This window comes from Mauremys reevesii, linkage group 7 (assembly GCF_016161935.1).
Source record: "Mauremys reevesii isolate NIE-2019 linkage group 7, ASM1616193v1, whole genome shotgun sequence".
In the NCBI taxonomy this organism is placed as follows: domain Eukaryota; kingdom Metazoa; phylum Chordata; order Testudines; family Geoemydidae; genus Mauremys; species Mauremys reevesii.
In genome coordinates, this window is record NC_052629.1 from 36,506,533 (window position 1) to 36,532,785 (window position 26,253).

A 26,253-nucleotide genomic window follows, 5' to 3' on the forward strand; every position below is an offset into this window, starting at 1 on the left:
ATGAAAATTCTACAAATATCTCTCTGAAACAAAATTCACATAAACCATTGATGATATTCTAAGTTCCAAATCAGCCATACCTAAGTTGAAATGTATTGAGGATTCAACGACTAGTATTGATCTTGTTTGTCATGTAGTTTCAAAATATGGTAAATCAGCAAAGCATGCTCATCTTGATGGTCTATCTGTTGAACTTCATGTGGTAGGCATGAGTTTTTCTCTTGCTACATAAGTTGCAATAACCTAAAGGTCTGAACAAGTGTCACATTTGTATGATTTTTATCTTTGCTTTTTTAAAGGTTGCTCTCCCCTTTAGAACCTGATTTAAAGCCCCCTGAAGTCAATGGAAGGACTAGTTTTTTGTTTTGTTTGCAGCTATGAGTTTGCTGCCAAAGCATTTAACGCTTTGGCCTTTTTACAGAGTTGTCACACAACATCACAGCAGCTTGATGTTATTAATAATGATTTTCACACTACCTTAAACTCATATTATAGTGTTAAAGAGTTAGTTACAATAATTTACTAAGGTAAAACATTGGTGGTGGTGTTGCAGAAATGTCAGTCCCGAACAATCCATTACCAGTTTTCCGAGAATTTGTTTCACCTTGTGTCCTAAATACTGCCAAAAGTTAACAACAGTACCTTACAGACTGAAAGGGCGCTATTGCTATTATAATTTTACTTACAACAAGCAAATACAGAAAGAAAGAAAGAAAGAAAGAAAGAAAGAAAGAAAGAAAGAAAGGCCTCTGATACCCCTTGTTGGTCTGTTTGAGAGACTGGCAGTTTTGGGGCTGTTGGTATTCATCCCTTGCAAGCAGCAAGGACCTAGAATATGTTTCTACAGGTGTATAAATACTAATTATACAGCTTGCAGCAGATTTAACATTGTTAATAATACTGGCATGAAACAATCCCAGTCCTAGAAGGCATAATATAAACCCTGACATTGTTTGGGGTACAAATAAATCAGTTCTCTGGTAACAAAGCAGCCCATTAATTTTGCCTGCCTCTTCTATCACTCCAGCCAAAGACAGTAAACAAAGGACACCCTATGTGGATTCCTTCCATGTTGCCAATGTAACAAGCTGCTCTAGAGTCACTAAAGAAAATAATTACATTAGAAAAATAATCTGGGTTTTACATCAGAGAAAGCTTTGACAGAAGCCAGCTAAAGATAATTTATCTTAGAAGACTGAAAAAAAAAATGATTATTATTACAACCACATTTAATACTGTGCTTATAAATGCTTTATTTTAGGGTCAATTCAGTGAAGTATATTATCTTTTAAATGAAACAGCTTCATCCAAGCAGCTGTATTGAAACAATTTAAGCTTAAAACTTCATTGTTTGGGATTCATTATTATTTCCTGTATTATTCACTGTAAAGAAAAGTAACCCCTCTGCAACAATGCTGAAATACAAACAGGACATATATTGTGCGTAGGAAATGGACGAAGCCATGCAGAAGGGCCAGGATCAGGAGGGGAGTGGAAGTCCACACTGAAATCTGGTTGGGACTCTGCAAGGGGGCATCCGGACCCCAAAGAGCCAAAATCTGGGTGATAGTTGGTAAAAACGTGAATACTGTTTTTTTTCAAGACCTAGGGGTTTTTTTGGGGAAAATCAGTAAATACTGAAAATGATGGGCCTTAAGTATGTGTGGGAACAATGCAAGGCCTTTTCCAGCAAAACATTTAAACAGATGCTGAACTTTAAGTAAATGAGTGGTCCTATTGAAGCCATTGGGACACCTCACGTAATTATGCTTCGCTGGATGGGAGAACAAATTTCTCTAATTTCTCTCCTTGCTTATGTACCTCAACTGATGAAAAAGTGATGTGAAAAGGTATTTCAGTTTTCATGGTCCATTCTGTCCTTAGCTTGTTTACTGAAACGGTTTGCGGTGGAACCAATTAATCCTTTTATAGTCTAAGTGTTCTCCATAACAAACAGTGGTGTTGCAGGTTATCTACTACAGAATCTTCTCTTCTTCTATGAACAGCTACTTTTATTTTGATCTGTAAGGAAGAAGTTAAACCATACTGTGCTTTTTTATAAATCTTTAAACTTGTGTAATAGATATGGCCTTTTTGAAATGCATTTTTTCCATAACCTAGTTCTGCTATTTCATTATTTTAGTGGACTGTTAACTTGCTTCTAACTCAGTCTGCACTGCAAAAAAGGCTTCAAGCTTTGCCAATAGCTTGGGAGTGGCCTCTGAAGTCAATGAAAACCACAGAGGTAACTAGCAAACCATTTCCAACTCTCCCAGAAGGTTAAGAAGTGTCAGATAAAAGTTGAAAAGATAAAAGAATTAGTTTAGGATTTTGAAGGCTTAGTGGAGGAAAAGTTTTGCTATTATACAGTTAGAATCATCATGTCCTATTTAGCCAACTGTGATAGCAGGGATAACATATTGGATATGAAATCCTGCAGTTTTGCCAGAAGTGGCAAAAATCATGGTTTGAGTAGAGAGTCCATATGAGCAAAGCAAAGAGAAGTACTCCTGAAAGCTGATAAACCAAACTGATCCCAGATGCAAGTTCAATGAAATCACTATATTTACACAAGGCGTAAATCTAATCCAATATAAGTGCCTGCCCCCACTTGTTTCTTAGATTTCTATGTTTGAGAATGTTATTTCCAGGAAAGTTTGAAGTTCACCTCATTAAGTTAGGTCCTCCTGATCCTGCAAATATTTACTCATGGGAATAAGTTATGTGAATAGTCCTATTGAAGTCAATACTTCTTGTGTCAGTGAAGTTTTACGCATAAGTTCCTGAAGGACTGGGGCCTTAGATTCTAAACTTACAATGCAGGGAATAGGACAATCAGCACTATATGAATGGATTGTGATAATAGTAATAGCTTTCATCAACTTCATTGTACCTTCAAAAAGCTATTTTCACAAAAAGGGTTTCATTTTTTTCAACGAAAGAAAATTTTTGACTGTTTTATACAGCATAAGTTACAGAAAAAACCCAAATAGAGGATATCTGAAATGTCCTTTCTTGTATAAATAGTGCTCCTAGTAATGGGATATGAAGTCAAATATCTGTAGGAGACTGGCTAAAATCTGACCCAAGTCAACAGTGACTACAATGTATCATCTTATGTTAACAGCTATTCAGTTGTGATATGAATTAGCAGACTCAGTCCTAGTCACTAGTATATAGATATTACAGCTAATGAACACCCTCTTGGCCTTCTCCACAATGAGGCCAAACAATGCATAGGCATGAAGACTAGATGTTAAATCATGTAGGTGCTCCCTCCAGACCATAACATACCTAGGCCTAAAATCATAACACTGAGTTGGAATCTTTAGATCCAAAGTGCTTTGGATCTCTACCACTTGAGTTAACAGACCAACAGGTACGAGAAGTGGGCTCCTATCCTCTATGTAGAGCAGGCCTGAGAGGGGAATGAGACACACACGTTGCCAGTGGTTTCACAGCTCTTTGCCAGGCAGCAGAAGAATGTTTTATATCAGGAATACTTGGTTCCATTCCAGTTTCTGGAGGACAGCATACCCTAGTGCTGTAAGACCTTTCTGTTCCTGTGCCACACAGCTTGCCCTCTTCTGTCCCTGCCCCATCAAACCTGTCCCTCTGCTCCTGTCCCCTCTTTGTTCCCAGGGACCTCAGCTTGTCCCTGTCTCTCAATTCCATCTGCAAACTTCAAGTTGAGTGTTGAGGTGGCTCACCCCACTAGAACCTCACTCAGCCCTGGATGTGTATTTCACGCCTGCAAATGGAAGCACTTATTCTAATTAGGAACACAATAACTAACAAAAATGTATAATAGTTTCCCATTTTGTCTGTAGAAAAACATAATACCGGTACTTATTTAGGAAAGAGTGAGGGTGAAATTAAGAACCCAAGACAGAGTTCATTGAGTACTTACAGGATCAGTGAATTCTGGTAAGCTGGCTTGGTAGGTGAGTGGCCTACAGTCACGAGTGTTATTCACTAAGACACACGGGAGAAACATTGGTCCAAGATCATCCCCATCAAGCACATCAACTGTGAGAGTGGTTGTACTTGTTCTTCGTTCATTAAGATTTTGAGCCCGGTCCTGTGGAGGAAAAGGGTATTTCTATAAATATGATTTAGAGAATTTAGAACACAGTCCATACAAAAACATTTTTTAACTTAAAGTTAAGATTGATCATGAACATATCCTTCCAAAACAATCATGAAAAATCTGGAAAATTGTTAGTTACAGAAGCATTAACTTTGATGTCACCGCCATGCTCCCCATCATCACAACCATACAAATCCACATGCTCATTATGAATGCCACAACACCATATTCTCTTCCAATATCAAATCTGCTCTCCTCCAAAGTTAAAGAAAATATGAGACAAACCTCAAAAAAATCATGGGTTCTTTTTTAAAAAGATTAAATCAAAATTTTGGGTGTCTCTTCTAATTAACTCCCTTTGCCCATCTTCAGTGTGTGTGAGACGATAGTTAATCCAGTTCTTGCAAATTCATAGTGAATAAGGAGATTTTGTCTCTCATTGTACGAGCCGTTGCTAGGGAACCCAACTAAGACTAGACCCCTTTGTGCTAGACAGTGTACAAACACATGGTAAGAGACAATCCTTGCCCTGAAGAGCTTCTGGTCTATGGAAAAGCACAACAGTGAGCTTGTGACATGAGAACTAGAACTAAGATTCAGCCTCATCTCACATAAGAGCTACCAAACTACTATTAGATAGGGAATAGCATTTAAGCCCTGCTGAGCTGGGCAGGTTCAAACTGGTAACCTAGAAGTAAAGTGTCCCCTGTCCCACAGATGTACCAAAACATTCACCAGATGAATTCCTGGCTCAAAAAACTTGGAACAAAACGTTGGGAGTCTGCAGTATCACGTGTCAAGAGACAAATACAGGGAGTGAGGGTGCATAGCTTGCTGAGACCATGCATGAACAGGGGCTGGTGAAGTAGGGTGAGCAACAGATTTGGGGAGTGAGCCCAGGTTGTGCCGCCATCATATTTTAGCAAATGTCAATTGACGTTTACCCTTGGCTTCCAATGGTGTAAGTTAAAGCAATTATGAAGACCAATAATCACTTTATTTAATATTTATATAAACAGCCTAAATCAGAGATTAGTCTTGAGTTCTACATACCTAAAGTTTGAAGTGTTAGACTTCAATCCTATTTTAGCTAGAAGGAGCCAAAAACAAGGTGAGACAACAGTTCTAAATTTCAAAATGAAGTCAAATATCAGAGGGGTTGCCGTGTTAGTCTGGATCTGTAAAAACGGCAAAGAGTCCTGTGGCACCTTACAGACTAACAAACGTATTGGAGCATGAGCTTTTGTGGGTGAATACCCACTTCATCGGATGCATGACAAAATGGAGTTACTTTTACTGCTTCTAACTCCTAAACTGTTATACAGATTTATTCCTAGCCTTACCTAATGTAAATCTTTTCTGTAAGAGTAAATATTTTACATTTGATGCTGATATAGATTATTTTCCATACATAAAAAGGGATGTAATCCCTTATGTCTGCAAATCTCAACACAACTCTAACTATATGGTCACTATATATTTGTCATAATCTATACCATGTACTGCCTGAAAACAATATCAAATTCTCTTTTTCGCAAAATACTTATATTGTGTAATTTATTGAGAGTTCAGAAAACTTTCTGACTATTTTTTTTGGAGGGTGACTAAATGGGACATAGCACCACCAAAACATATTCAGGTAACATCCAGATTCTAATCTTGATTACTTGCTGCTAAATTGAGGACCCTCAAACTAGTAGGCCCAGATCCCAAGCACTGAATACACCAATGTACTATGCAGAAGGACACGTGGAAAAAACCCTGTTTTAAGCAATTTGTCCTGAATTGGCACTCTCAGTTGGGTCCCGCCAGAACCGCATCGTTACAGGGGTGCTTGGACTTTTTCTTCCATTTGGAAAGAAGAGTCTTTGGACATGTGAGCCAGCATAGTGTCAGTGCTGGGTTCCATAGGTATGGTCGATGCCATGGTAGTCAAGGAGAAGCCCAGGGGTCAGGGTAGGAGTAGATATCAATTTACTTGGTCCTGAAAAGCCAATTAAAGATGGTCTAGGCATTAGAGCTTTAATAGGTGCCATAGGTGCTGAGGGGCTGTGGGAGATAGAAGGGTTCCTGGTGTTAGGTAGAGGAGACTGGGGCTTTAACCCTTGGTAGAGGCCAGGGCTAATGCTGAAACCTAATGCTGAATGGCTAATGCCATTTGGGCCCAAAGTATGAGGGCCTCGGCAGGAAAGCAGGCTGTTCCAAACACGTTGTGGAACTTGGGCCCAAGGGCAGCTTCTCTGCCCTCCAGCTTCAAAATCTGGATGAGCCTGAAGTCTGAGCTTCTAGTCCCAGTGAGTCCAGAGTGTGAAAGCCCTGCACATCATGCATTGTGCGGGAGAGTGTTGCTTGCGTATGGGTACTAGGCAGCAAACGTGTCTCTTCAATTTTGTTACAGAAACAGAGCATGATGTGCATTTACTGGTGCTGGTGTGACCCTGGATCAAGAAATCTGGGAAAGTTAAAATGGAACTGAGGCACTTGGAGTGGAGGTGTTGTATTGCTTTATATATTGTAAGAAATCTGATGTAAGAAGCCATGCAAAGGCATTCATGCACCCCCTCCACAAAAGGGATACTGCTTTGACAGGGGAGTCTACATGGTCAATGCCAGGAGATGCAATCCCACAAGTGGGAATGCACAAAACACCTCAATTTTCCTTTTGTATTATCATATAATAATAAATAATAATAATCAATACTAGCAGCAACTATTTTGCTTTTATGTAGCACTTTTCACCCAAAATAATCAATGTATTTATTACATACAAATATATTACTTTAAGAGAATGCTATTTATGTTGCCAAGTCCAACACCTGAAAGCTAGGAAATGCCAGATTTATAGTATCAGATTTATAGTTACCCATGCAACCTTAATTCAGCTCCCTTGTGCATCCATCCTGTGCACTGAATGGGGCAGATGGGAGGTGGAAATAACAGTATGTAATTAAAGACTATATCATAATGCATACGCACAACAGGAGAGAGAGCAATGATAAATCTGCCATTTCCTAACTTTTTTCATAGTTAACTTTGCAATCTAAATAACATTATTTTAACTTATTTTTGCATGTAATTTACCTTTTTCTTCATTATTTAAAACTACCAGAAAAAGCAAATATTTTCTGCAGCTCTAATAACCTCTCCATCACATATGATCAGCAAGGTTTGAACTCTGACCCTTCAAAAATACAGTAGAGACTACTCAGCAATACAGTACAGATTGCATAACTAACTATATCAGGTTACATAACTAACTATATCAGGCAGCAGCAGCAACAGAAGTTTGTTATCCCCCAGCATGGATGGATTGTTGGGGCCAGGTCCTGTGGGCTGCCAGTGATGGAGGAGCCCCACACAGTCAAGCTCTCTCTGTCTTTCCAGCTCAGGAGCTGAGAGGAGCTCTTGCCCCATCTAGTGTCCCTAAAGTGGAAGAATGAGCCACCAAAACCAGATGCTGGGGAGAGCCAGCCCTGGCTCGCTTTCCCCCTCAACCTAGGTGAAGTCCCCAGAGGTGAGGTGAGATGGGCCATTGGGACACAGTGTTGGATTTGTGAGAGGGGAAGCCTAGTCTGGTTTCTGTCCCATGTGGTGCTCCCAGAGAAGGACAAAGATCACTGTGGTCCCCTTTGCAGATTCTGAGGCCTAAAATCTGTTTTAATCTGGATTACTATAAAAAGCCTGAGATATTTATTAAAGATGAGAGTGAATTTTCAAGTAGATTCCTTCCTTTCTTTGGCACAACATTGAACAAGGCAGCACAAATGCACATGGATATTTTCAGGAGCAAACACTTCTAAGGTTATTTGAGAGCATCCTGTTCAACCACTACACCATTTGTGTGGAATTAATAACTGCTGCATAGGATCGGAATGGAATTATTTTATCCACTTATTAAAAATACAAATTTTATTGTAAAAAGAACAGGAAAAATGACTTTCACTGTCTTCAAGGACACCTAAAGTCTTCTCCCAATGACAGCTATATTAGATAGAGTTTAAATGTCACTTTTATTCTTAGCATGCATTATCCACTGCTAGTCATCCTGTAAAAAACACTTAACACACATACAGTGTGAATTGAAAGAAAAATTGCCTCGTTTTAGAAGGCTGCATTTCAAAGCTCAGGGATACAGTTAAATTGTATCTATTACACTAATTTCAGATCAATTTAGTATAGCTAGATATGTCAGAAAACAAACTCTCTGTGACACTAGAATGTACTTTTCTACGTGCACTATACTTAAAATATACAATCTATTCTTCATGCCAAAAGAATGTCTTATTTCACAACATGAATGTCTTTGATCTAACCAGTAATATGCCAAACTGTGTTAAAAGATGATAAGGACTAAAGAGATATTAGGCAACATTTCAACACTGGTGACTTAAGAAAAAGAACAATTCACTCCTGGCACGTAGAAAAGACTTCCCCATGCCCTATCCCCTGCTCCCAAGGAATCGATAGAAATAACCATTTTGGAATCCATACTTACATTTGCCTGAACAATAACAAAATAACGTGTCTTTTCTTCATAATTTAGTCTCTCCCGTAAAACTACTGCTCCAGACAAAGTGAGAGGAATGTCAAAGGTCCTATTGGATGTCTGCAAAAGCCAAAACAACAAAAATAAGAATTCATATGCTGTATTTTAATGTTAAATAATGCAGACAGCTTACAATGGATACATATATGTATGATGATCAAGGATATATTAGGGAAGTGTTTTGATTAATTTGTCTGATCAGCTCTTCGTACATTTTTATTTGATCAAGCGGGTTTCATATGAACCCCATAATAAAGATTCTGTAGGTAACATGGCACCACAATCTTTTTCATGTATTATTAATTCCATTCATAAAATGTCATGGGATACTTGTGAGCAGAGACTTTGGAACACTGGTCTTTCTTATATTTTCTTTTCACAAGTCTTGTATCATTGATGGACACTGAAGATAAACAACTTTTTCTGTTTATCAAAACATATTCATGTTCTTTGATTTCTTCCTGTTGTCCTTTCCTATATTCAAGGAAGATTTCCTGCTGTGTAGAAAGTACTTTCAAGTATCAGACACTTTAATAATAATAATGATAATAAAAAAGATTCATAGCCTCATCAACTTTAAGGCCAGATGGACAATCACGATCACCTAGTCTGACCTCCTGCACATCACAGGACACAGAATCTTACTCATCTGCTCCTGCAATAGACCAATAATTTTGGCAGAATTACTGAAGTCCTCAGATCATGATTTAAAGACTTCAAGATAAAGAGAATTCACCACTTATTCTAGTTTAAATCAGCAAGTGACCCATACCACAGGGGAAGGACAGAAACTACCCCCAAACACATTTTCTAATTTAGTGGGGAGATGCAAAAAGTTAAAAAATAAGAGTAGAGACCCCCATTTAGACCTCCGTTCAGCAATGCATTTAAGCACATGCTTAAATCCAACTGGGTCTTTTGCTGGATAGAGGTGGAGTTATTCATATGATTAAAGTTAAGCAGTGCCTTACTTATTTTGCACCTTATTTAAATCAAAGGTGAAATTCTACTTTCACCATATTTCCTCTTACTTAGACAGACCAATTTCATTTTACAGTACCGAAACTACCATGTTTCATAAGACTAAAACTGATTTACTTTGACAGCCCATTTTGAAAGAGAAACATAGGATTTAGAGACAATTGATCAAGACCATGTTCTCAGTTCTGTCAGTGACTGTCTCTATAACTTTGAGAATCTTTCTGTGCCTCGGTTTTCCTATGTGTAAAATGGAGATATTTATTTAATTTACAAGTATGTTGTGCAGATAATGATTATAAAATACTTTAAGATCCATCCATGAAAGGCTTTGTAGCAGAACAAAGTATTTTCTTTCCTTAAACAGACTATTATGGCGAGCTTTTTTCCTCTAATGATGAATAATTCAGGGTTGAAAATGTTTGTTTAAATTGTGACTGATTTTTAAGTAAACAAGTGGTACACATTACAAGTGGGCCATGTTACAGATAACAGTTGTTTGCTGTTCTGTTTACTTTTAATTTGACAGTTATGTCTTTTGGACAAAAATAAGCACAATCAGTGTTGGAGAGACAAACTGGAAAAAAAATCTACTGAAATGCAAACACTTCATATAGAAGCAGAAGAAAAACTAAAGTAGAGCCAGTGAGATAGCAAGAGCAAAGAAGAATAATTTAGATATCCCTCAAGGCAAGAACTTTAAAATGGTAAAACTGCCATAGAATGTTAAATTTTAGTTTTACCAACCTCAGCAGTGTTTTCTCAGATTGAAGGCAGGTGTAGATTTTGAGTGAAGTAAGGGGTTTTTTTTTTTTTGGCTTCAAGTTTTTCAGTTTAAAAAAAAATCCACTTTAGCTTAAAAACTATCATAGCTATGTGTTCTTTACCCAGCACTAAGAAACAGGCTACTGGGTTTTCATAATAAGTACTCTAATAGAAACCTAAAACTATAGCATTTTAGGAAAAAAACACAAATCAAGCACATTGCTATATGACACCACTTTGGGAATGACTGCTTTAGCATTTAATGCATTCAAATAATAAGGCAACAATGTTTGTGCAATAATGTGCCATACTGCAATGCTGTGTTTATTTTAAACAAATAAAACATTAATAGACAAAACAAGCAGATTCTAAAAGGCAAATATTAGAAGCCATGAAAAAAAAATGTAACCCAGAGAGAGTTCCTGGAGGAACACTTAAAAAAAAGTCACACCAACTTAGCCCAAATATGGTACTAATAGAGTGATGCAATGTCATGGGAGGCAGTAGAGGTGTTGGGTTATAGGTGGCCTGTGGCATGATTGTTTTTCTACAGGTGAGGTGTGCATCTCTGTGTTGAGGAGTAAAAGTTATGCCATACCAGATGCCTTAATTTATCACTTCCTTGTTTTTGTGTAAGGTATGTTATGTATAGAGGAACCTTAACTCACATACAACATAGTGCTTTGGGCACTAATATATGCAAAACATTTTAGTTAATGAGTTTTGGTAAAATATTTTCTGTGAATTGACCCAGCACAGGAGGGGAGATGTGAACTGATTTCATGTATGGATCTCTATTCAGAAAACATGAGATGGGCCTATAGTTCTGCCATAGATGGGTGAGGTCCTGCTAACATCTGCTGCTATGGAATGGAATGTTGTAAGGATGAAGTAGTATGGGAGACCAATCAGAGTACGGGATGGGACAAGTGCACAGAGATGAAAAGGTTGGATCAGGGGTGCTAATGTTCATGGAGAGTGCAATAGGGGGAAAAACAGATTCTTAGTTGGTGTAAATCAGTATAACTCCATTGTAGTAAATGGATCTACAGTTGATGATATGGCCCCAAAACGTAAGCGACTGTGCAGGGAAATGTTCAGCAGTTGTGAAGATGGGCAGGCTGCCAAGTTGAACTGGCGTTAACCACTGGTGATAATGGAGTGGGGAAGGGAGAAACCTGATGTTGCTGATGGAGTGGGAGGAGAGGGGACAGGAGTTCTGGAAAGTCTGAGAGGTAGTTGCCAGTTAGAATGGAGGCTAGGAGGGGAGCAAATAGAAGTACAAAGAGAATTGACAAGCAAGTGGACTACTGATGATGAAGTAGATTATACAGGGTGAGAACCAATTTAAACATAATACTGCTTGAATGAGGGGGTAGCTGGTGTTTATTGCATAGCTCCACCAATGGACCAGTAATGCACAGATGGGCGAGAGCTGTACAGCAACTAGGCAAATGGGTCAGAACCAAGAAGGGGTTGGTGACTGATGGTTTGGAATGGGATATTAAATAGCTAAAAGGGACAAGGAGTCCAATCAGGAGTTAGGAAGGGTTCAAGGCTATGTGTATGGACTGAAAGGAAGAAGGAAAGTTAAAGAGAAAATTGGAGAATCTCTTAAAATCATGAGTAGTAGGTAAGTTGCTCTGAAGTTCAACTTTGAACAACCACTTCTAAGGCCTTTTTGCACACCATAACTCTGAAGCCCAATGAACATCATGCTGGTTGAAGGTAATTGTAGCATTAGCTTCTGCAGTTTTGTGCATGATCACACACTCCAGTTTTCTCCACTGTACTCAACAATGCAAGAAAGTCACTGGAAATTGGTTCTCCACTTCAGCAGTAGGAGCAGCATGTTGCAACATTTAGATGTGTGTAAGTGCTGTCCTCTGGGTTTCTGCTGTCTGGCAGTTTTCTACTCAGTAGAGAGAGCCAGCAGCTTTTGCCTCAAAAATTTTTAAAGGAATTTGCTAATATATGGCAGAGATATTGTGAATTAAGTAAATAACTGCAAGCATCTGTGATTACTGTACAGTATCATAACATAAATGCATATGCCACTTCTAATCCATGAGTGAGATTTCCATGGTGGCTCTGGGCCCTTTTACCCGAGAGATAAAGCGCCAGAGCAGCATAAAGGGACCCTAATAGAACCAGATTCAGATGGGTGAAAAGCCAGAACCGAGGAAGATATCCAGGCTTCAAGGAACCCCTGGCAAGTTCGGGGATAAGGGATGTGCTAGGTCTGGGGACAGGAAGGGTGTGCCTTAAGGGGTCTGGAGCACGCAGCACTGCAGAGATTCTGGCAATACTGCTGCACAAAGAAAGCTGGGGTCAGACTTTCCTGAGGAACTGTTTAATATTAAGCCAGGGTTGCTCTGGCCCCAAAAGCAGATGAGGTTCATATGGGTTCATAGCTGCTGCCCTGTGCTGACAGTTCTGTACTGGGCCTCTTAGGGTATGTCTACACAGCAAAGAAAAACCCGTGATTGGCCCATGCCAGCCAACCCAGGCTTGCCAGGCTCAGTCTGCGGAGCTTTTTCATTGCTTTATAGATTTCCAGACATGGGCTGGAGCCCAGGCTCTAGGACCCTGAAAGGTGGGAGGGTCCTAGAGCTGAAGGTTCAACCCAATCCCATTCTTTTGCTGGGTAGAAAGATGCTCTAGTTACAAAAGGTGACAATACAAATATTGACAAATCTAATGGATATAACCCCCGACTCTTTATATAAAAAGAAGGTCTTAAGAAGTTATCAGAAGTATCTAAAAATTGGATCTTTGTTGAATGAGCACCTAGTGTGACAAATTTTAATGTTTAATTAGACAGGCAGACAATGCAAATTTGTGCATCTTTTCAGTAGAGGTTAATATCTACCTACCTATCAATTTTTCACTGACACCAAATTTGTGCTTATTTTTGGTGTGCAACTTTACGAGGACTATGGGCATCTTCTTTGAGTATTTTGGGCTACATCTTCATTCACAATCTATCCTATGCAAGGGGAAACACAGAGCTGTCTGTAGTATGTCACTTGGGGCAGCTACAAGGATGCTGCACTTGCTGGGAGGAGAGCCAACGCTCAGTCTAATCCCTCCCTCTCATTGTGTGGCGGTCACAAGAAAGCAGTGGCTTTGCAGAGTCTGCTTTTGCTCCTGTGCTGAAACCTGAGGTTACAGGTTGCCCATGGAAGAGTGTAAAGGGGTAGCCTTACACCTCCATACTCACTTGTGTGGCCACATAGTGCTGGTGATGATCTAGCCCAGTGGTTCCCAAACTTTACTGGTTCATATACCACCCTCTTAAAACAATTGTTGTTAAGTGAATGGATGGAATATCAGCTTGTGTACCATGGTTTTAAAACGGTCTCAACCTTTATAATTAAACAGCATGCCTTGAGAGTGAAAAAATGTTAGATTATGTGTCTCATTTTTTGTATATTACTACCATTAGTTAAATTACAGCAGTCTCCATGAAAAGGGATAAAACCACAGAAAAAATATTTATAAGTCTCAGACCAATAAAGGGCTATATAGAAAATACACAAACATAGAAAATAATAATTAAATTAGAGTTAAAAAAGTATGAAGGTATATTGAAAAATTAACCAATGAAAATGTTTATTTAACAATGATAATCATGTTCTTATATAAAAAATAAGGCCCTGATTTTCATTGGGGCTGCCACACACAAAATTGCTTGTACATTTCCAGTACCAACATCTGCATGAAGAGATTACAGAAGAGCTGGTTAAATAATATGTGGTGAATTATTCTTTTAACAAATGTAAGGCCACTTTTAAATAAATTATTTGCCTGATATTTTTTTCAATCTAAACTATGAGAATTTCACAAAAATTGTTAATTGTTTTGTTTTTATTTTTCAACTATGATTTGTCTTACTAATTTTAATATCTACTGAACAAGCACCTGTGAGTTCATGCATAATACTCATTCACACAACTGGAGGCTAAAAATCAGGCCCATATAATCGGTTTATTTTACCTTCACTCTGGCCCAGATTCTCCCCTATGCTTGGACTATTTTATGTGGCTTACTATTGACACAGATCCTAAAACTCTGATTGTGCAGAGATGGTGGAAGGATAGGCCCTCGGCTTCTCTGCACCTCAGAAATCTTCAGCTGCCTTACGAGCATCTTGGGAATGCTGGGAGTTAGTATAATTTGCATCAGCCTAAATCATGCTAGAGGACTGGACCAGCACACAGCCTGCTCAGGAATGAATAGGCACAAGGATGACTTGAGGCCTTCTTCATATATTTCCTGCTAAACTGTGCTGTTCACTCCTTAGTTGAAATTGATGATCTGTATATCATTAGAATCAGAGATAAAAATGTGCAATTATAGACTTCCTGAAGGAAAAGCAAATAATTTTATTAAAGCCCCCAGCTCAATTACCAGCTGTGCTTTCCTTCCACTTCAAGCAACACACTCACCAGGAAGTCTTCTAGAATATGCATCCTGTAAGTTCAGTTGGCAGCTGGCATGCAATCAGCATAACATTCTCTAGCACATACACAACAGTTGGACTCAACTAGCAAAGTTTCTGGGTTAGTTTGATTTAATTTAATAAAGTTAGCCAACATCCATAACCTGATATTGAATAAGTAGTTAGAGTAGAAATGTATGCCTGATAATTTGATGGAATTCCTAGGTTTTTACTGGATATCATCCAAATAACAGTGAAAACACATAGCATACTTCCTACAAATTATTAGCTATTAGTCACATGAATGCAATAAAACTATCCTAACATACATCCAGGAGGCACAACACAGGACAAACAGGTAAGTAAAGAGTTAAATTGACCCATGGTAACAGTTGTTGACCAAATTTCTAAATAGGAGTCAAATCAAGACAAAGTAGGATCTGACAGTACAACAATAGATTGGAAATATGACACAAGATCATCATCATATTCAACTAGGTGGAATACTACTGAAGGGTCTAACAAAACTAAAAGTGATAAAGAAATTGAAATGGCAGAAATCTATAAATCACTATCCCACTTGACCAAAACATTTCTCTGCTGTGGTGAGCCCTAAAACCTGGAATGGTTCATGCAAGCCAAATTGAATAAGAATTTTGCACCTTAATTACATAACTTTTACACTCACTTAAGAATAAAAAGAACCCAAACAAAAATTATACTCATCCATAGCTGTTGAGGAAGGTTTCTTCAGAAAAGAAATCACTGAAGCTTGTTTAATATCAAATCACTTCTCTTAAATTATTAGTGCCATGAGAGGTAAGCGCTTCTTTGGCAGCCAACCAGAAAATGGATCCATACATTATTCTTAAACCTCATACCACAACTAAAATATCAGATACAAAATCCTTATTAATGTCACTCAAAGTTCCTGGGGAGCAAGTGCCAAAGACAGAGGAGAGTAATTAGGAAGTTGAGTCAATACACAGTTTACTTGCAATGTCTGGAGATTATTTATTGCAGATGTGCATAGAAGGCTACTTATCACCAGAAGGCCCTTTTTATTCCTTTTAAGTACATTCAAGGGAAGATGTTATTGTGTAGGCCTTTCAAATTAAAATGTTACATTTCTATGGCAGTTTTCCTAGGACCATTAGCCCCGTGTTTAATTTACTTTTCAGTTGAATCTAATTAGTATCAGCCGCTATAGTATGTTTTTAACTGCAGACTTAAAGTGGAAAAATTGATATAAATTGTTGTCTAATGAAAGACCAAGAGTGTCTAAATGGTCTACAGTGATTTTGTATCAGGAAATCAGGACCTGGATGTAAATGAGTAGTTTTATATAAGTTGAAATATATCTATACTGCAAACAAGTTCCCATCTCTGCATTGGTTCTGCCATCACAGACCCCTATATACTCTTGTTACATGCCTGACACAGCACTTTGCACAAAATTATAGTGCATCATATATATTACATATATTATTCAATTTTCAAGTCAACTTTGTAGAATTATGATGATACTGGAAACTGTCATAGAAATACTACATTTTGTTGTGAAAAAGTTACATCTACAGAAGTAATCCTTTAATCTCCTGAGGTAGATGTGAGTTGCGTGTGTGTTAACTGCAGGATCAGAGTAACACATGTCTGGACTATCCCCAACATTTCTTTAATTATAGTTACACAAATTCAGCACAAATGTTATGATGGCATAACCTCGTATTCTAATCCACCAGATAATACTCCTAGCAGGATTTTCAAAAGTCAAAAAAACATTCAAATGAGCCACAGATTAGTGCAACAACAGCTCCACTTTAGAATTCCAATTTAACTGAATTCAAGAGTGGGATTATTGAAAATGCGTAACTGACTTTGAAAGCCAGTATAATTTGTGTTCCAAATCACATAAGCAGTTTTGAAAATTCCACCCCTTGTCTTTATCGGTAGTTGGTAGGGCCTTACCAAATTCATGGTCCATTTTGGTCAATTTCATAGTCAGAGGATTTTAAAAATCATAAATTTCACGATTTCAACTATTTAAATCTGAAATTTCATAGTGTTGTAATTGTAGGGATCCTGACCCAAAAAGGAGTTTCAAGGGGGTTGCAAGGTTACTGTAGGGGGGCTTGTGGTATGCTACCCTTACTTCTGTGCTGCTACTGGCACAGCCTTCAGAGCTTGGCAGCTGGAGAATGGCAGCTGCTGGTGTGGTATTGCCACTCTTACTTCTGTGCTGCTGCCTGCAGAGCTGGGCCCTCAGTCAGCAGCCACCACTCTCCAGCCACCCAGCTCTGAAGGCAGCAGTGCAGAAGTAAGGGTGGTGTGCTATGGTGTTGCCACCCTTACTTCTGCACAGCTGCTGGCGGGAGGCTGCCTTCAGAGCCGGGCAAGCAATGGTGAAATACCCTGGGTTAGCAATTGGGACAGATGGGTGGCTAGAGCAGTTAGTTAGGATAGTTCATGTACATAGACACTGAATGAAAAGTGTGTAATTAAAAAGGCACTAACAATGGCTGGTTATAGGGGAAGTTGAGGATATTATTGTAATAGAGCATTATTATCATATTGTTTAAAAATATGACAAGCAATAGGCCAAACTCTGGGGCAGCTAGCAAGGCACGATGTGGGCACAAGAGGACAACTCCAAGCTACCTCTTCATGCTCTTGGACTGGCTATCTATATCACAAGTAGCAGCCCTGAAAGAGAAGCAGGCTTTACATAGTCACAGTTTTCCACTCCCACTGCAGAGGGTGAAAAGGAGTGGGACAAAAGGAGCCAAGAGGTTGAAGCTTTGGCTAGACCCAGTGAAGTACTGTCTCCCTGAAGCAGCAAGGGAACCTGGAGGGAGATTGTGACTTTCAGCTGCTCTGGGACAGTACAGCAGTATACTTCCTCTTGCTTGGGGCTCAGGTAAAGCCATGATTCAGCCTAATACATACTATTACTACTAATGATAAATGGAACTAACAAGAGATGTGTCAATCAGTGCTCAGATCATTTTGCTTGCATACTGTATCCCTTTCCCTTTATTTTTATCTTTTTAGATTGTAAACTCTGTCTTCCTCAGTGTTTGTACAATGCTTAGCACAATGAGACTCCAGTCCTAATTGGAATCTTTGGGTAGTACACCATATCAGTAAGAACAAACAACAACATTTTAGTGCTAACTATGTAATTCTCAGGGGGGGGTTTCCACTTGAAAAATGCATTTATTTTTGCTTCTTATTGACTGTTACTTTCAGAACTCAAAATTTAATTGTCTGTAGTTGAACTGAAAGGTTTCTCATGAGATCCAAAATGTAGCATAATAGTTACAGATAAATGGTTCCAACAGTCTGAAAGCGACAGAAGTGCTTTCATAGATTCATAGACTTTAAGGTCAGAAGGGACCATTATGATCATCTAGTCTGACCTCCTGCACAATGCAGGCCATACAATCTCACCCATCCACTTCTATAACAAACCCCTAACCTATGTCTGAGTTATTGAAGTCCTCAAATTGTGGTTTGAAGACCTCAAGCTGCAGAGACTCCTCCAGCAAGTGATCCGTGCCCCATGCTGCAGAGGAAGGCGAAAAACCTCCAGGGCCTCTGCCAATCTGCCCTGGAGGAAAATTCCTTCCCAACCCCAAATATGGCAATCAGTTAAACCCATGGCATGTGGGCAAGACTCACCAGCCAGCACCCAGGAAAGAATTCTCTGTAGTAACTCAGATCCCATCCCATCTAACATCCCATCACAGACCACTGGGCATACTTACCTGCTGATAATTTGGCAATTGATTTTTGATCAATTGCCAAAATTAGGCTATCCAATCATACCATCCTCTCCATAAACTTATCAAGTTTAGTCTTAAAGCCAGATATGTCTTTTGCCCCCACTACTCCCTTTGGAAGGCTGTTCCAGAACTTCACTCCTCTGATGGTTAGAAACCTTCGTCTAATTTCAAGTCTAAACTTCCTAGTGTCCAGTTTATATCCATTTGTTCTTGTGTCCACATTGGTACTAAGCTTAAATAATTCCTCTCCCTCCCTAATATTAATCCCTCTGATATATTTATAAAGAGCAATCATATCCCCCCTCAGCCTTCTTTTGGTTAGGCTAAAGAAGCCAAGCTCTTTGAGTCTCCTTTCATAAGACAGGTTTTCCATTCCTTGGATCATCCTAGTAGCCCATCTCTGAACCTGTTTCAGTCTGAATTCATCCTTCTTAAACATGGGAGACCAGAACTGCACACAGTATTCCAGATGAGGTCTCACCAGTGCCTTGTATAATGGTACTAACACCTCCTTGTCTTTGCTGGAAATACCTCGCCTGATGCATCCTAAAACTGCATTAGATTTTTTAACGGCCATATCACCTTGGCGGCTCATAGTCATCCTGTGATCAACCAATACTCCGAGGTCCTTCTCATCCTCTGTTACTTCCAACTGATGCGTCCCCAATTTATAACTATGTGTTTTGTTTTTGTACACTGTGTCCAGTTAACTTTCTTGACACAAAAATCAGATATAAAATGTATTTTTCAGAGAAATTATGACTCATTTTTCCTATTTCTATTCTCTAGAAAATTATAGGGATTCTAAAATATTACAAAATGAATAGAGCCTGCCCGAGGGGAAACTCTTCAAAATTGCTATGGCCTACTGAACTCCACTCTAGAAATCCTAGAAATAAGCATCCCGTGAATGCAGTTTTAATCTTTTTGAGCTGAAGTAGAAGCTAATGGAACCCACACATTGCATCCTTAGTCCAGCTTTGAGACTGCTACAAAGGACAAATTAGCAGACATGCTTTTCATCAGGTTATAGCATTTACAATGCAGAAAATATAAATTAACCTCTATATTTTTACAGAGCAGGAGAGAATCTACAGAATATCCATATATATTATCACACTGACTTTACTAACAACAGAGCAGTGTGTCTAGTAGAGCAGACTATTGTTATCTTTGATTAATACCCCTCCTCCAACAATGATCAATATGGGGTACTTCAGGGGATGGTGAAAATACTCAGTTTATGATCCTAACCAGTTGTGCAGTGTTGGAGTTGGCACAGGGTGGATTATTTCTTACTCCCATCACATGACTGGTGGATATGAAGCTACTATGTAAAAATCTAAGAATATTGACCTGTAATAATTTTATGAATATGTTATATGACCTGGTCAGTGAGAACTATATAGCAAATGAGTTATTAGTTATTGAATTATTAGTCTTTCCTGCATAAATGTACTGGCCTAGATAAGTATGGAGGTTTTGAAAAATACAAGTGGAAAAACAGTGTAGTAACCCTGACCCTGGCACTAGCACCTGCTGCAGCTGTGATGCAGCAGCATAGAATGCTTTCCTGGGGTGAGAGATGGCCATGAAGAGGGCAGCTCAAGGTGAGGAGGGAGCTCATAATCCACTCACAGGGGCCAGCTGGAAATGCTGTTAGAGAATGAGGAGGGAAGGAGAAGGATCTAGATACTGAGCTAGTGGATGAACTGGAGCTAGGGTAGGAGGTGAGAGGATAAAATTAAAGAAGAGGAGAAAATAAGGAGGGGACTGGGAAGGGATAAGGAGGAAAACAGGAAAGGGTTTAGATCAGGAGAAGCAAAAAAAATGGAACTGGGTATGCGAGCAGACACTATTACAGAAGGGAAGTAGAGGGAAATAAAATTTCCAGATGTAGCAGAGAGAGAGAGAGAATGAATCAAGGAACAAAACTGAAAGAAACTATAACTGGTGAAAAAGAGAATTAATCAAAAAGCTGTTAGATTAAAACAGATCCTAAGAAGAGTAAACGAGAAGCCCAAACACAGAGGACCTACAGTAAGTGAACAGAGAGAATGCATATTTGAATACCTATTGACACAATACAGTTCAAAGGTGCCTTATGGACAAGTGAGGGGCACTAGATTAAAAAAAATCACAAACATTTGTGAATTGCAGAGATATGTTTGTAGAAGATTATAATTAAGAGATTCTCCCTCATAAGGGATAGTATTATGAAGACAAGAATTGGGAGATGTGTCCTGGAGGCAGGGGTTGGAAACACTGCATGGTTATGTGAAACAGTTCACCAGAGAAGGTCTCCAGTTTGTTTTTATTAAAGCTTTATTCCTTTCTCATTCACTGGTTTGTGTTTAACGAACCCCAAGATCATTATATTGTGTCAGAAGTGCTGAATGAGAAGGAAACAAGTCATTTTGAAGTTAACTCTTGTGTTTGCAACTGAAAGCAGAGACAAAGGGAAGCAGAGAAGCATGTGGAGCATCAGACACAAAGGCTTTTGCATGTATTTGGTGAGCACAATAGTAGCTTGGCTAACTAAAGAAGGGTGAAAAAAAACAGGAATGGATGTGTTGCAACCTCCATCCAGTCTGAAATTGTCAGGGAATGTTGCAGAGAACTGGAAAACATCCAGACAGAGATTTAAATTGTATTTAGTAACCACAGAGAAAAGGAGAAAAATGATCAAGTGAAATAATTAATATTTTTTCATGTTGTTGGGGAGGAAGCATTGAATATTTATAACAACTTAAAGTTTGAAGAAGGTGAAAGCTTGAAGTTAAGTAAAATACTGACTACATTTGAGGAACATTGCATGCTGAAATAGAACGAAACCTTTGAGAGAGAGAATTATTTTACCTGCATGCAAAAAAAACTGATGACACCATAGAGCAATGTGTGTCAGAATAAAGGAAACTCAGTAAAACCTGTGACTTTGGTGAACTGATAGAGTCTCTGGTCAGAGAAAGAATCATTTTGTGGAATTAAACATTTGTTAAGAGAGAGAGAGAGAGACTGCTCTATGAAGGAGATTTAACTTTAGAAAAAAGGTCTCCAAATATGCAAGGCAGCAAAAACTGTGAAAGCATAAGCCAAAGAGCTGAATTCATCAGAAGGGTTTATCCAACTACTAAGTACAAAAGAATATAGCCAGAATAGATCAAATCAAAGAGTGGAACCACTCACTATGAAAGCCACTTCTGGGTAAAGACTGGGTACAGACGGCCATGTGGAAGCTGTGGATCACAGCATGACCCCACACAGTGTGTTGCCTTTGGAAAACTCTGTCATAGATGTGGGAAAAATAATCGTTTTGCAAAATGCTTCAGATCCCAAATGCAGAAAAGTCAAGTGTATTCAGTTAAACACAACCTGGTTGAGGAGTTTTTTATTGATGTACTGGGAACTAGCAAGCTTGATAAGAGGGACTGGATACCGCTTATGACAGTGAGTGGAAAAATTATTCCACTGAAACTGGACACAGGAGCTCAGGTTACTATTCTGTCTGGAAAAAAAAAAAGATAATGAAAGACTAAAAATAAGACCCAAACTGGAACCAACATAAATAAAAGTAACTGGATATTCTGGAACAAATGTACCAGTGAAGGGGCAGTGCAATGCTAGCAACAATCATAAAAACACCATGTACAGCTCCCTTTTGTTGTAGTGCCAAAGGAGGTGACATAAATTGGAGGCCTGGCTGCATGTGAGAAACTCAATCTGGTAAAATGGGTGCTCTTACTACAAGATCATATTGAACCTGGCTATGAGGAACTCTTTCAGGAATATCATTACCTGTTTCAAGGGTTGGATTGCTTGCAGGGTGAACATACAATCCGGATAAACAAGCAGGTCCCTCTAGTTATCCGTCCATGTAGAAAGGCCATTTACACTCCATGATGAACTCAAGGCTGAACTTGCAAGGATGGAAACAATGCAAGTAATGCAAAAAATTGAGGCACCACCAAAATGGGTGAGTTCCATTGTTATTGTGGAAAAAAGTAATGGCCAGCTACCCATATACTAAGATCCCAGAGACCTCAACAAGGCTATAGAAAGAGAACAGTTTAAACTACCGACCAGATAAGAGATTATGTCTCAATTTGCAAATGGCTCAATATTACAGTAAATTGGATACAGCCTATGGTTTTTGGCAGCTAAAATTAATTGAAGAAAGCTCAAAAATATGCACATTTAATACCCTATTTGGAAGATACAAATTCTTACGCTTACCCTTCAGCATAGCTTTAGCACTAGAAGTGTACCACAAAACCATACATATGATCTATGAACATATTAATAGTACTGACACCTCAATGGATGATGACATCATCTGGGGCTCAACAAAAGGGAAGCATGGTTGTAGACTTCAGGAAGTCCTGGATGCAACCAGAGCTGAAAACTTCAAACTAAATAGGGAGAAATGTGTTTTAGGGGTTACAGAACTGACTTTTGTTGAGGACCTTATTTCCAATAATGGTGTAAAACCTGATAAGAGGACTATTTCAGCCATTGAAATGATGCCACATCCTCAGTCAAACAAAGATGTCCAATGTTTCCTGGGAAAGGTAAATTATCTTGGAAAATGCATACCTAATCTACTACCCAAGCAGTGGCTTTAAGAAAACACCTAGAGAATAAAAATGCATGGTACTGGGACACAGAAATACAAGAAACAGTGTTGAAGTTCTATGCACCAGGAAGGCCTATTAAAATTTCAGTAGATGCTTCACCATCTGGGTTAGGTGCAGTGATTTTACAGAAGCATGATGATTGTTGGCAACCACTGGCATATGCATCCAAATAATTGACTGAGGCAGAAAGCAGATATGCACAGATTGAGAAAGAGCTTTTAGGAATATTGTTTGCCTGTGAGAGATTCAATCAGTATATTTATGGACAGACAGTGGAAACTGAAACAGACTAAAGGTTTGTGCCTTCAGGATTCAAACAATAACAATAAAGCTGCAAAAGTATGTTTTGGTTGTAACCTACACACCCGGTAAATTCATGGTCACTGCCTATGCATTTTCCAGAGCAGCGGCTTTAGAGACAGAGATGCAAGCCTAGGTACATCTGATTGTAAAGTCAATTCCCATAGCTAACAGGAAACTGCAACAAATACGAGAGGAAACGGAGAAAGATGAATCATTGGGAATCTTTAATGAAGTGATAATTAAAGGGTTTCCTGAAGAAATTAGCAGTTGCTGTTCAACTATAAAAGAGACAATTGGAACTGGAGACATGAATTTACTATGATAGATGGGGTGATTTTCAAAGGAGGTAAGGTTGTAATTCCAGTGAGCCTCCAAAAAGAAACATTATAGAAGATCCACAAGGGTCATTTAGGAATTGCAAAGGGCAAACAATGAGCATGAGAGGTGCTGTATTGGCCGCAGATCAATTACAACATTACTAATAAAAGGAGTACTTGTGGCACCTTAGAGACTAATAAATTTATTTGAGCATAAGCTTTCATGGACTAAAGCCCCACTTCATCGGATGCACGTAGTGGAAAATACAGTAGGAAGATATATATATACACACACAGAAAACATGAAACAATGGGTGTTACCATACACACTATAAGGAGAGTGATCAGTTAAGGTGAGCTATTATCAGCAGGAGAGAAAAAGAACTGTTTGTAGTGGTAATGAAAATGGCCCATTTCCAGCAATTGAGCTACAACCTACCCTGAAGGATGATCCATCACTCTCACAGATCTTGGGAGACAGGCCAGTCCTTGTTCACAGACAGCCCCCAAACCTGAAGCAAATACTCACCAGCAACCACACACCACACAACAAAAAACACTAACCCAGGAACCTATCCTTACAACAAAGCCCGTTGCCAACTCTGTCCACATATCTATTCAGGAGATCCCATCATAGGACCTAATCACATCAGCCATGCCATCAGGGGCTCGTTCACCTGCACATCTACCAAATTGATATATGCCATCATGTGCCAGCAATGCCCCTCTGCCATGTACATTGGCCAACAGTCTGTACGTAAAAGAATAAATGGACACAAATCAGATGTCAAGAATTATAACATTCAAAAACCAGTTGGAGATTACTTCAGTCTCCCCGGCCACTCAATTACAGACCTAAAAGTCGCAATATTACAACAACAAAACTTCAAAAACAGACTTCAACGAGAGACTGCTGAACTGGAATTAATTTGCAAATTGGACACCATCAAATGAGGCTTGAATAAAGACTGGGAGTGGATGGGCCATTACACAAAGTAAAACTATTTCCCCATGCTTATTCCCCCCAACCCAGTTCCTTACATTTCCTTGTCAATTGCTGGAAATGGGCCATTTTCATTACCACTACAAACAGTTCTTTTTCTCTCCTGCTGATAATAGCTCACCTTAAACTGTTCACTCTCCTTATAGTGTGTATGGTAACACCCACTGTTTCATGTTCTCTGTGATATATGTATCTTCCTACTGTATTTTCCACTGCATGCATCCGATGTAGCCCACAAAAGCTTATGCTCAAATAAATTTGTTAGTCTCTAAGGTGCCACAAGTACTCTTGTTCTTTTTGTGGATACAGACTAACACAGCTGCTACTCTGAAACCTAACATTACTAATGTGGTAGTAAACTGCTTTTCATGCTTGAAATACAAGCCATAGCAATAGGAAGAGCCACTGAGATCTCATCCAGTTCTATAAAAGCCTTATGAGAAGGCAGGCACTGACTTATTTATCTGGTAATCAAAGGACTATTATTCTCTGTATCCAGAAATCTGCACACTGTACAGTACTAATAGTAAGTCAGTAATAGCTGGCATGAAGGGACTCTTCTCCAGGCATGGAATTCCAGATAAAGGTTTTAGCCCAATGGGCTGCAATTTTCTAGTGCAGGTTTTAGTCAATTTGCCATAGATTTCAATGTTCATCACAAAACATTAAGTCCAAATTGCCCCCAATCAAATGGACTTATGTAAAGGTCTATACAGACCGTAAAGAACCTTATGAAAAAGACTTTTGACAGTGGGCGTGATTTGTAGAAAGTGTTACTGATTTACCCCTGGAGAATGGCTTTTTCTCCAGCTCAGCTATTAATAGGAACAGGGATCACATCTAATTTAACAGTTACTTCTAACTTGCTGAAATCCCATAACAATGAAACCATACAGAAGATGAAAGAAAATCAAAAGTGGAAGCAGAAATATTATTTTGACAAAAGGGACATGATCTCCTATCTCTTAATCCAGGTGATAGTGTGCCTGAGGAATCACACCTCTAATACTTGGGGCCAAAAGGGTACCATTAAAGAACAGCTGATTCCAAAGTTTTATGTAGACCAGACAGACCAGGGGGACACAGTTAAATGTAATAAAAGGGATCTATGAGTAAACCCAGAAAGTTTGAACACAGTGATAGAAGATGTGGACTCTAGCATTTCCCATCAGACTGATCCTTTATCGACACAAAAAAGAGAAAGTGCCAAGGAACAAGACAACAACTCAGACTCTAATGAAAGGCTGATACTGAGATCAGCGCAGGAGATTAAACATCCTGAAAGACTCATAGAGATTTGCTAACCTGCCTGGAAAAGAGGGATTTGAGGAAAATGAGTGGTAAATACTCCCTTGAGAGTGATGTGCTGGCAACCTCTCCTCTCCAGG

The 26,253-nt window shown here is 39.0% G+C and overlaps 1 protein-coding gene across 19 annotated transcripts in view; it reads right to left on the reverse strand.

Annotated features, from left to right (window-relative positions):
- The window catches only part of PCDH15 (protocadherin related 15), a 790,091-nt gene that overhangs the window by 422,767 nt on the left and 341,071 nt on the right, over positions 1-26,253 (reverse strand). For 18 of the 19 annotated variants that reach the window (XM_039547294.1, XM_039547276.1, XM_039547275.1 and 15 more), the window contains 2 exons: positions 8,586-8,696; positions 3,911-4,081 (listed from right to left, as the gene is read on the reverse strand). In XM_039547294.1, coding sequence (XP_039403228.1) covers positions 3,911-4,081; positions 8,586-8,696 — 282 coding nt within the window. Of the gene's footprint in view, positions 1-3,910; positions 4,082-8,585; positions 8,697-26,253 lie in introns of those variants that run through there. The other variant, XM_039547290.1, reaches the window with a different exon arrangement.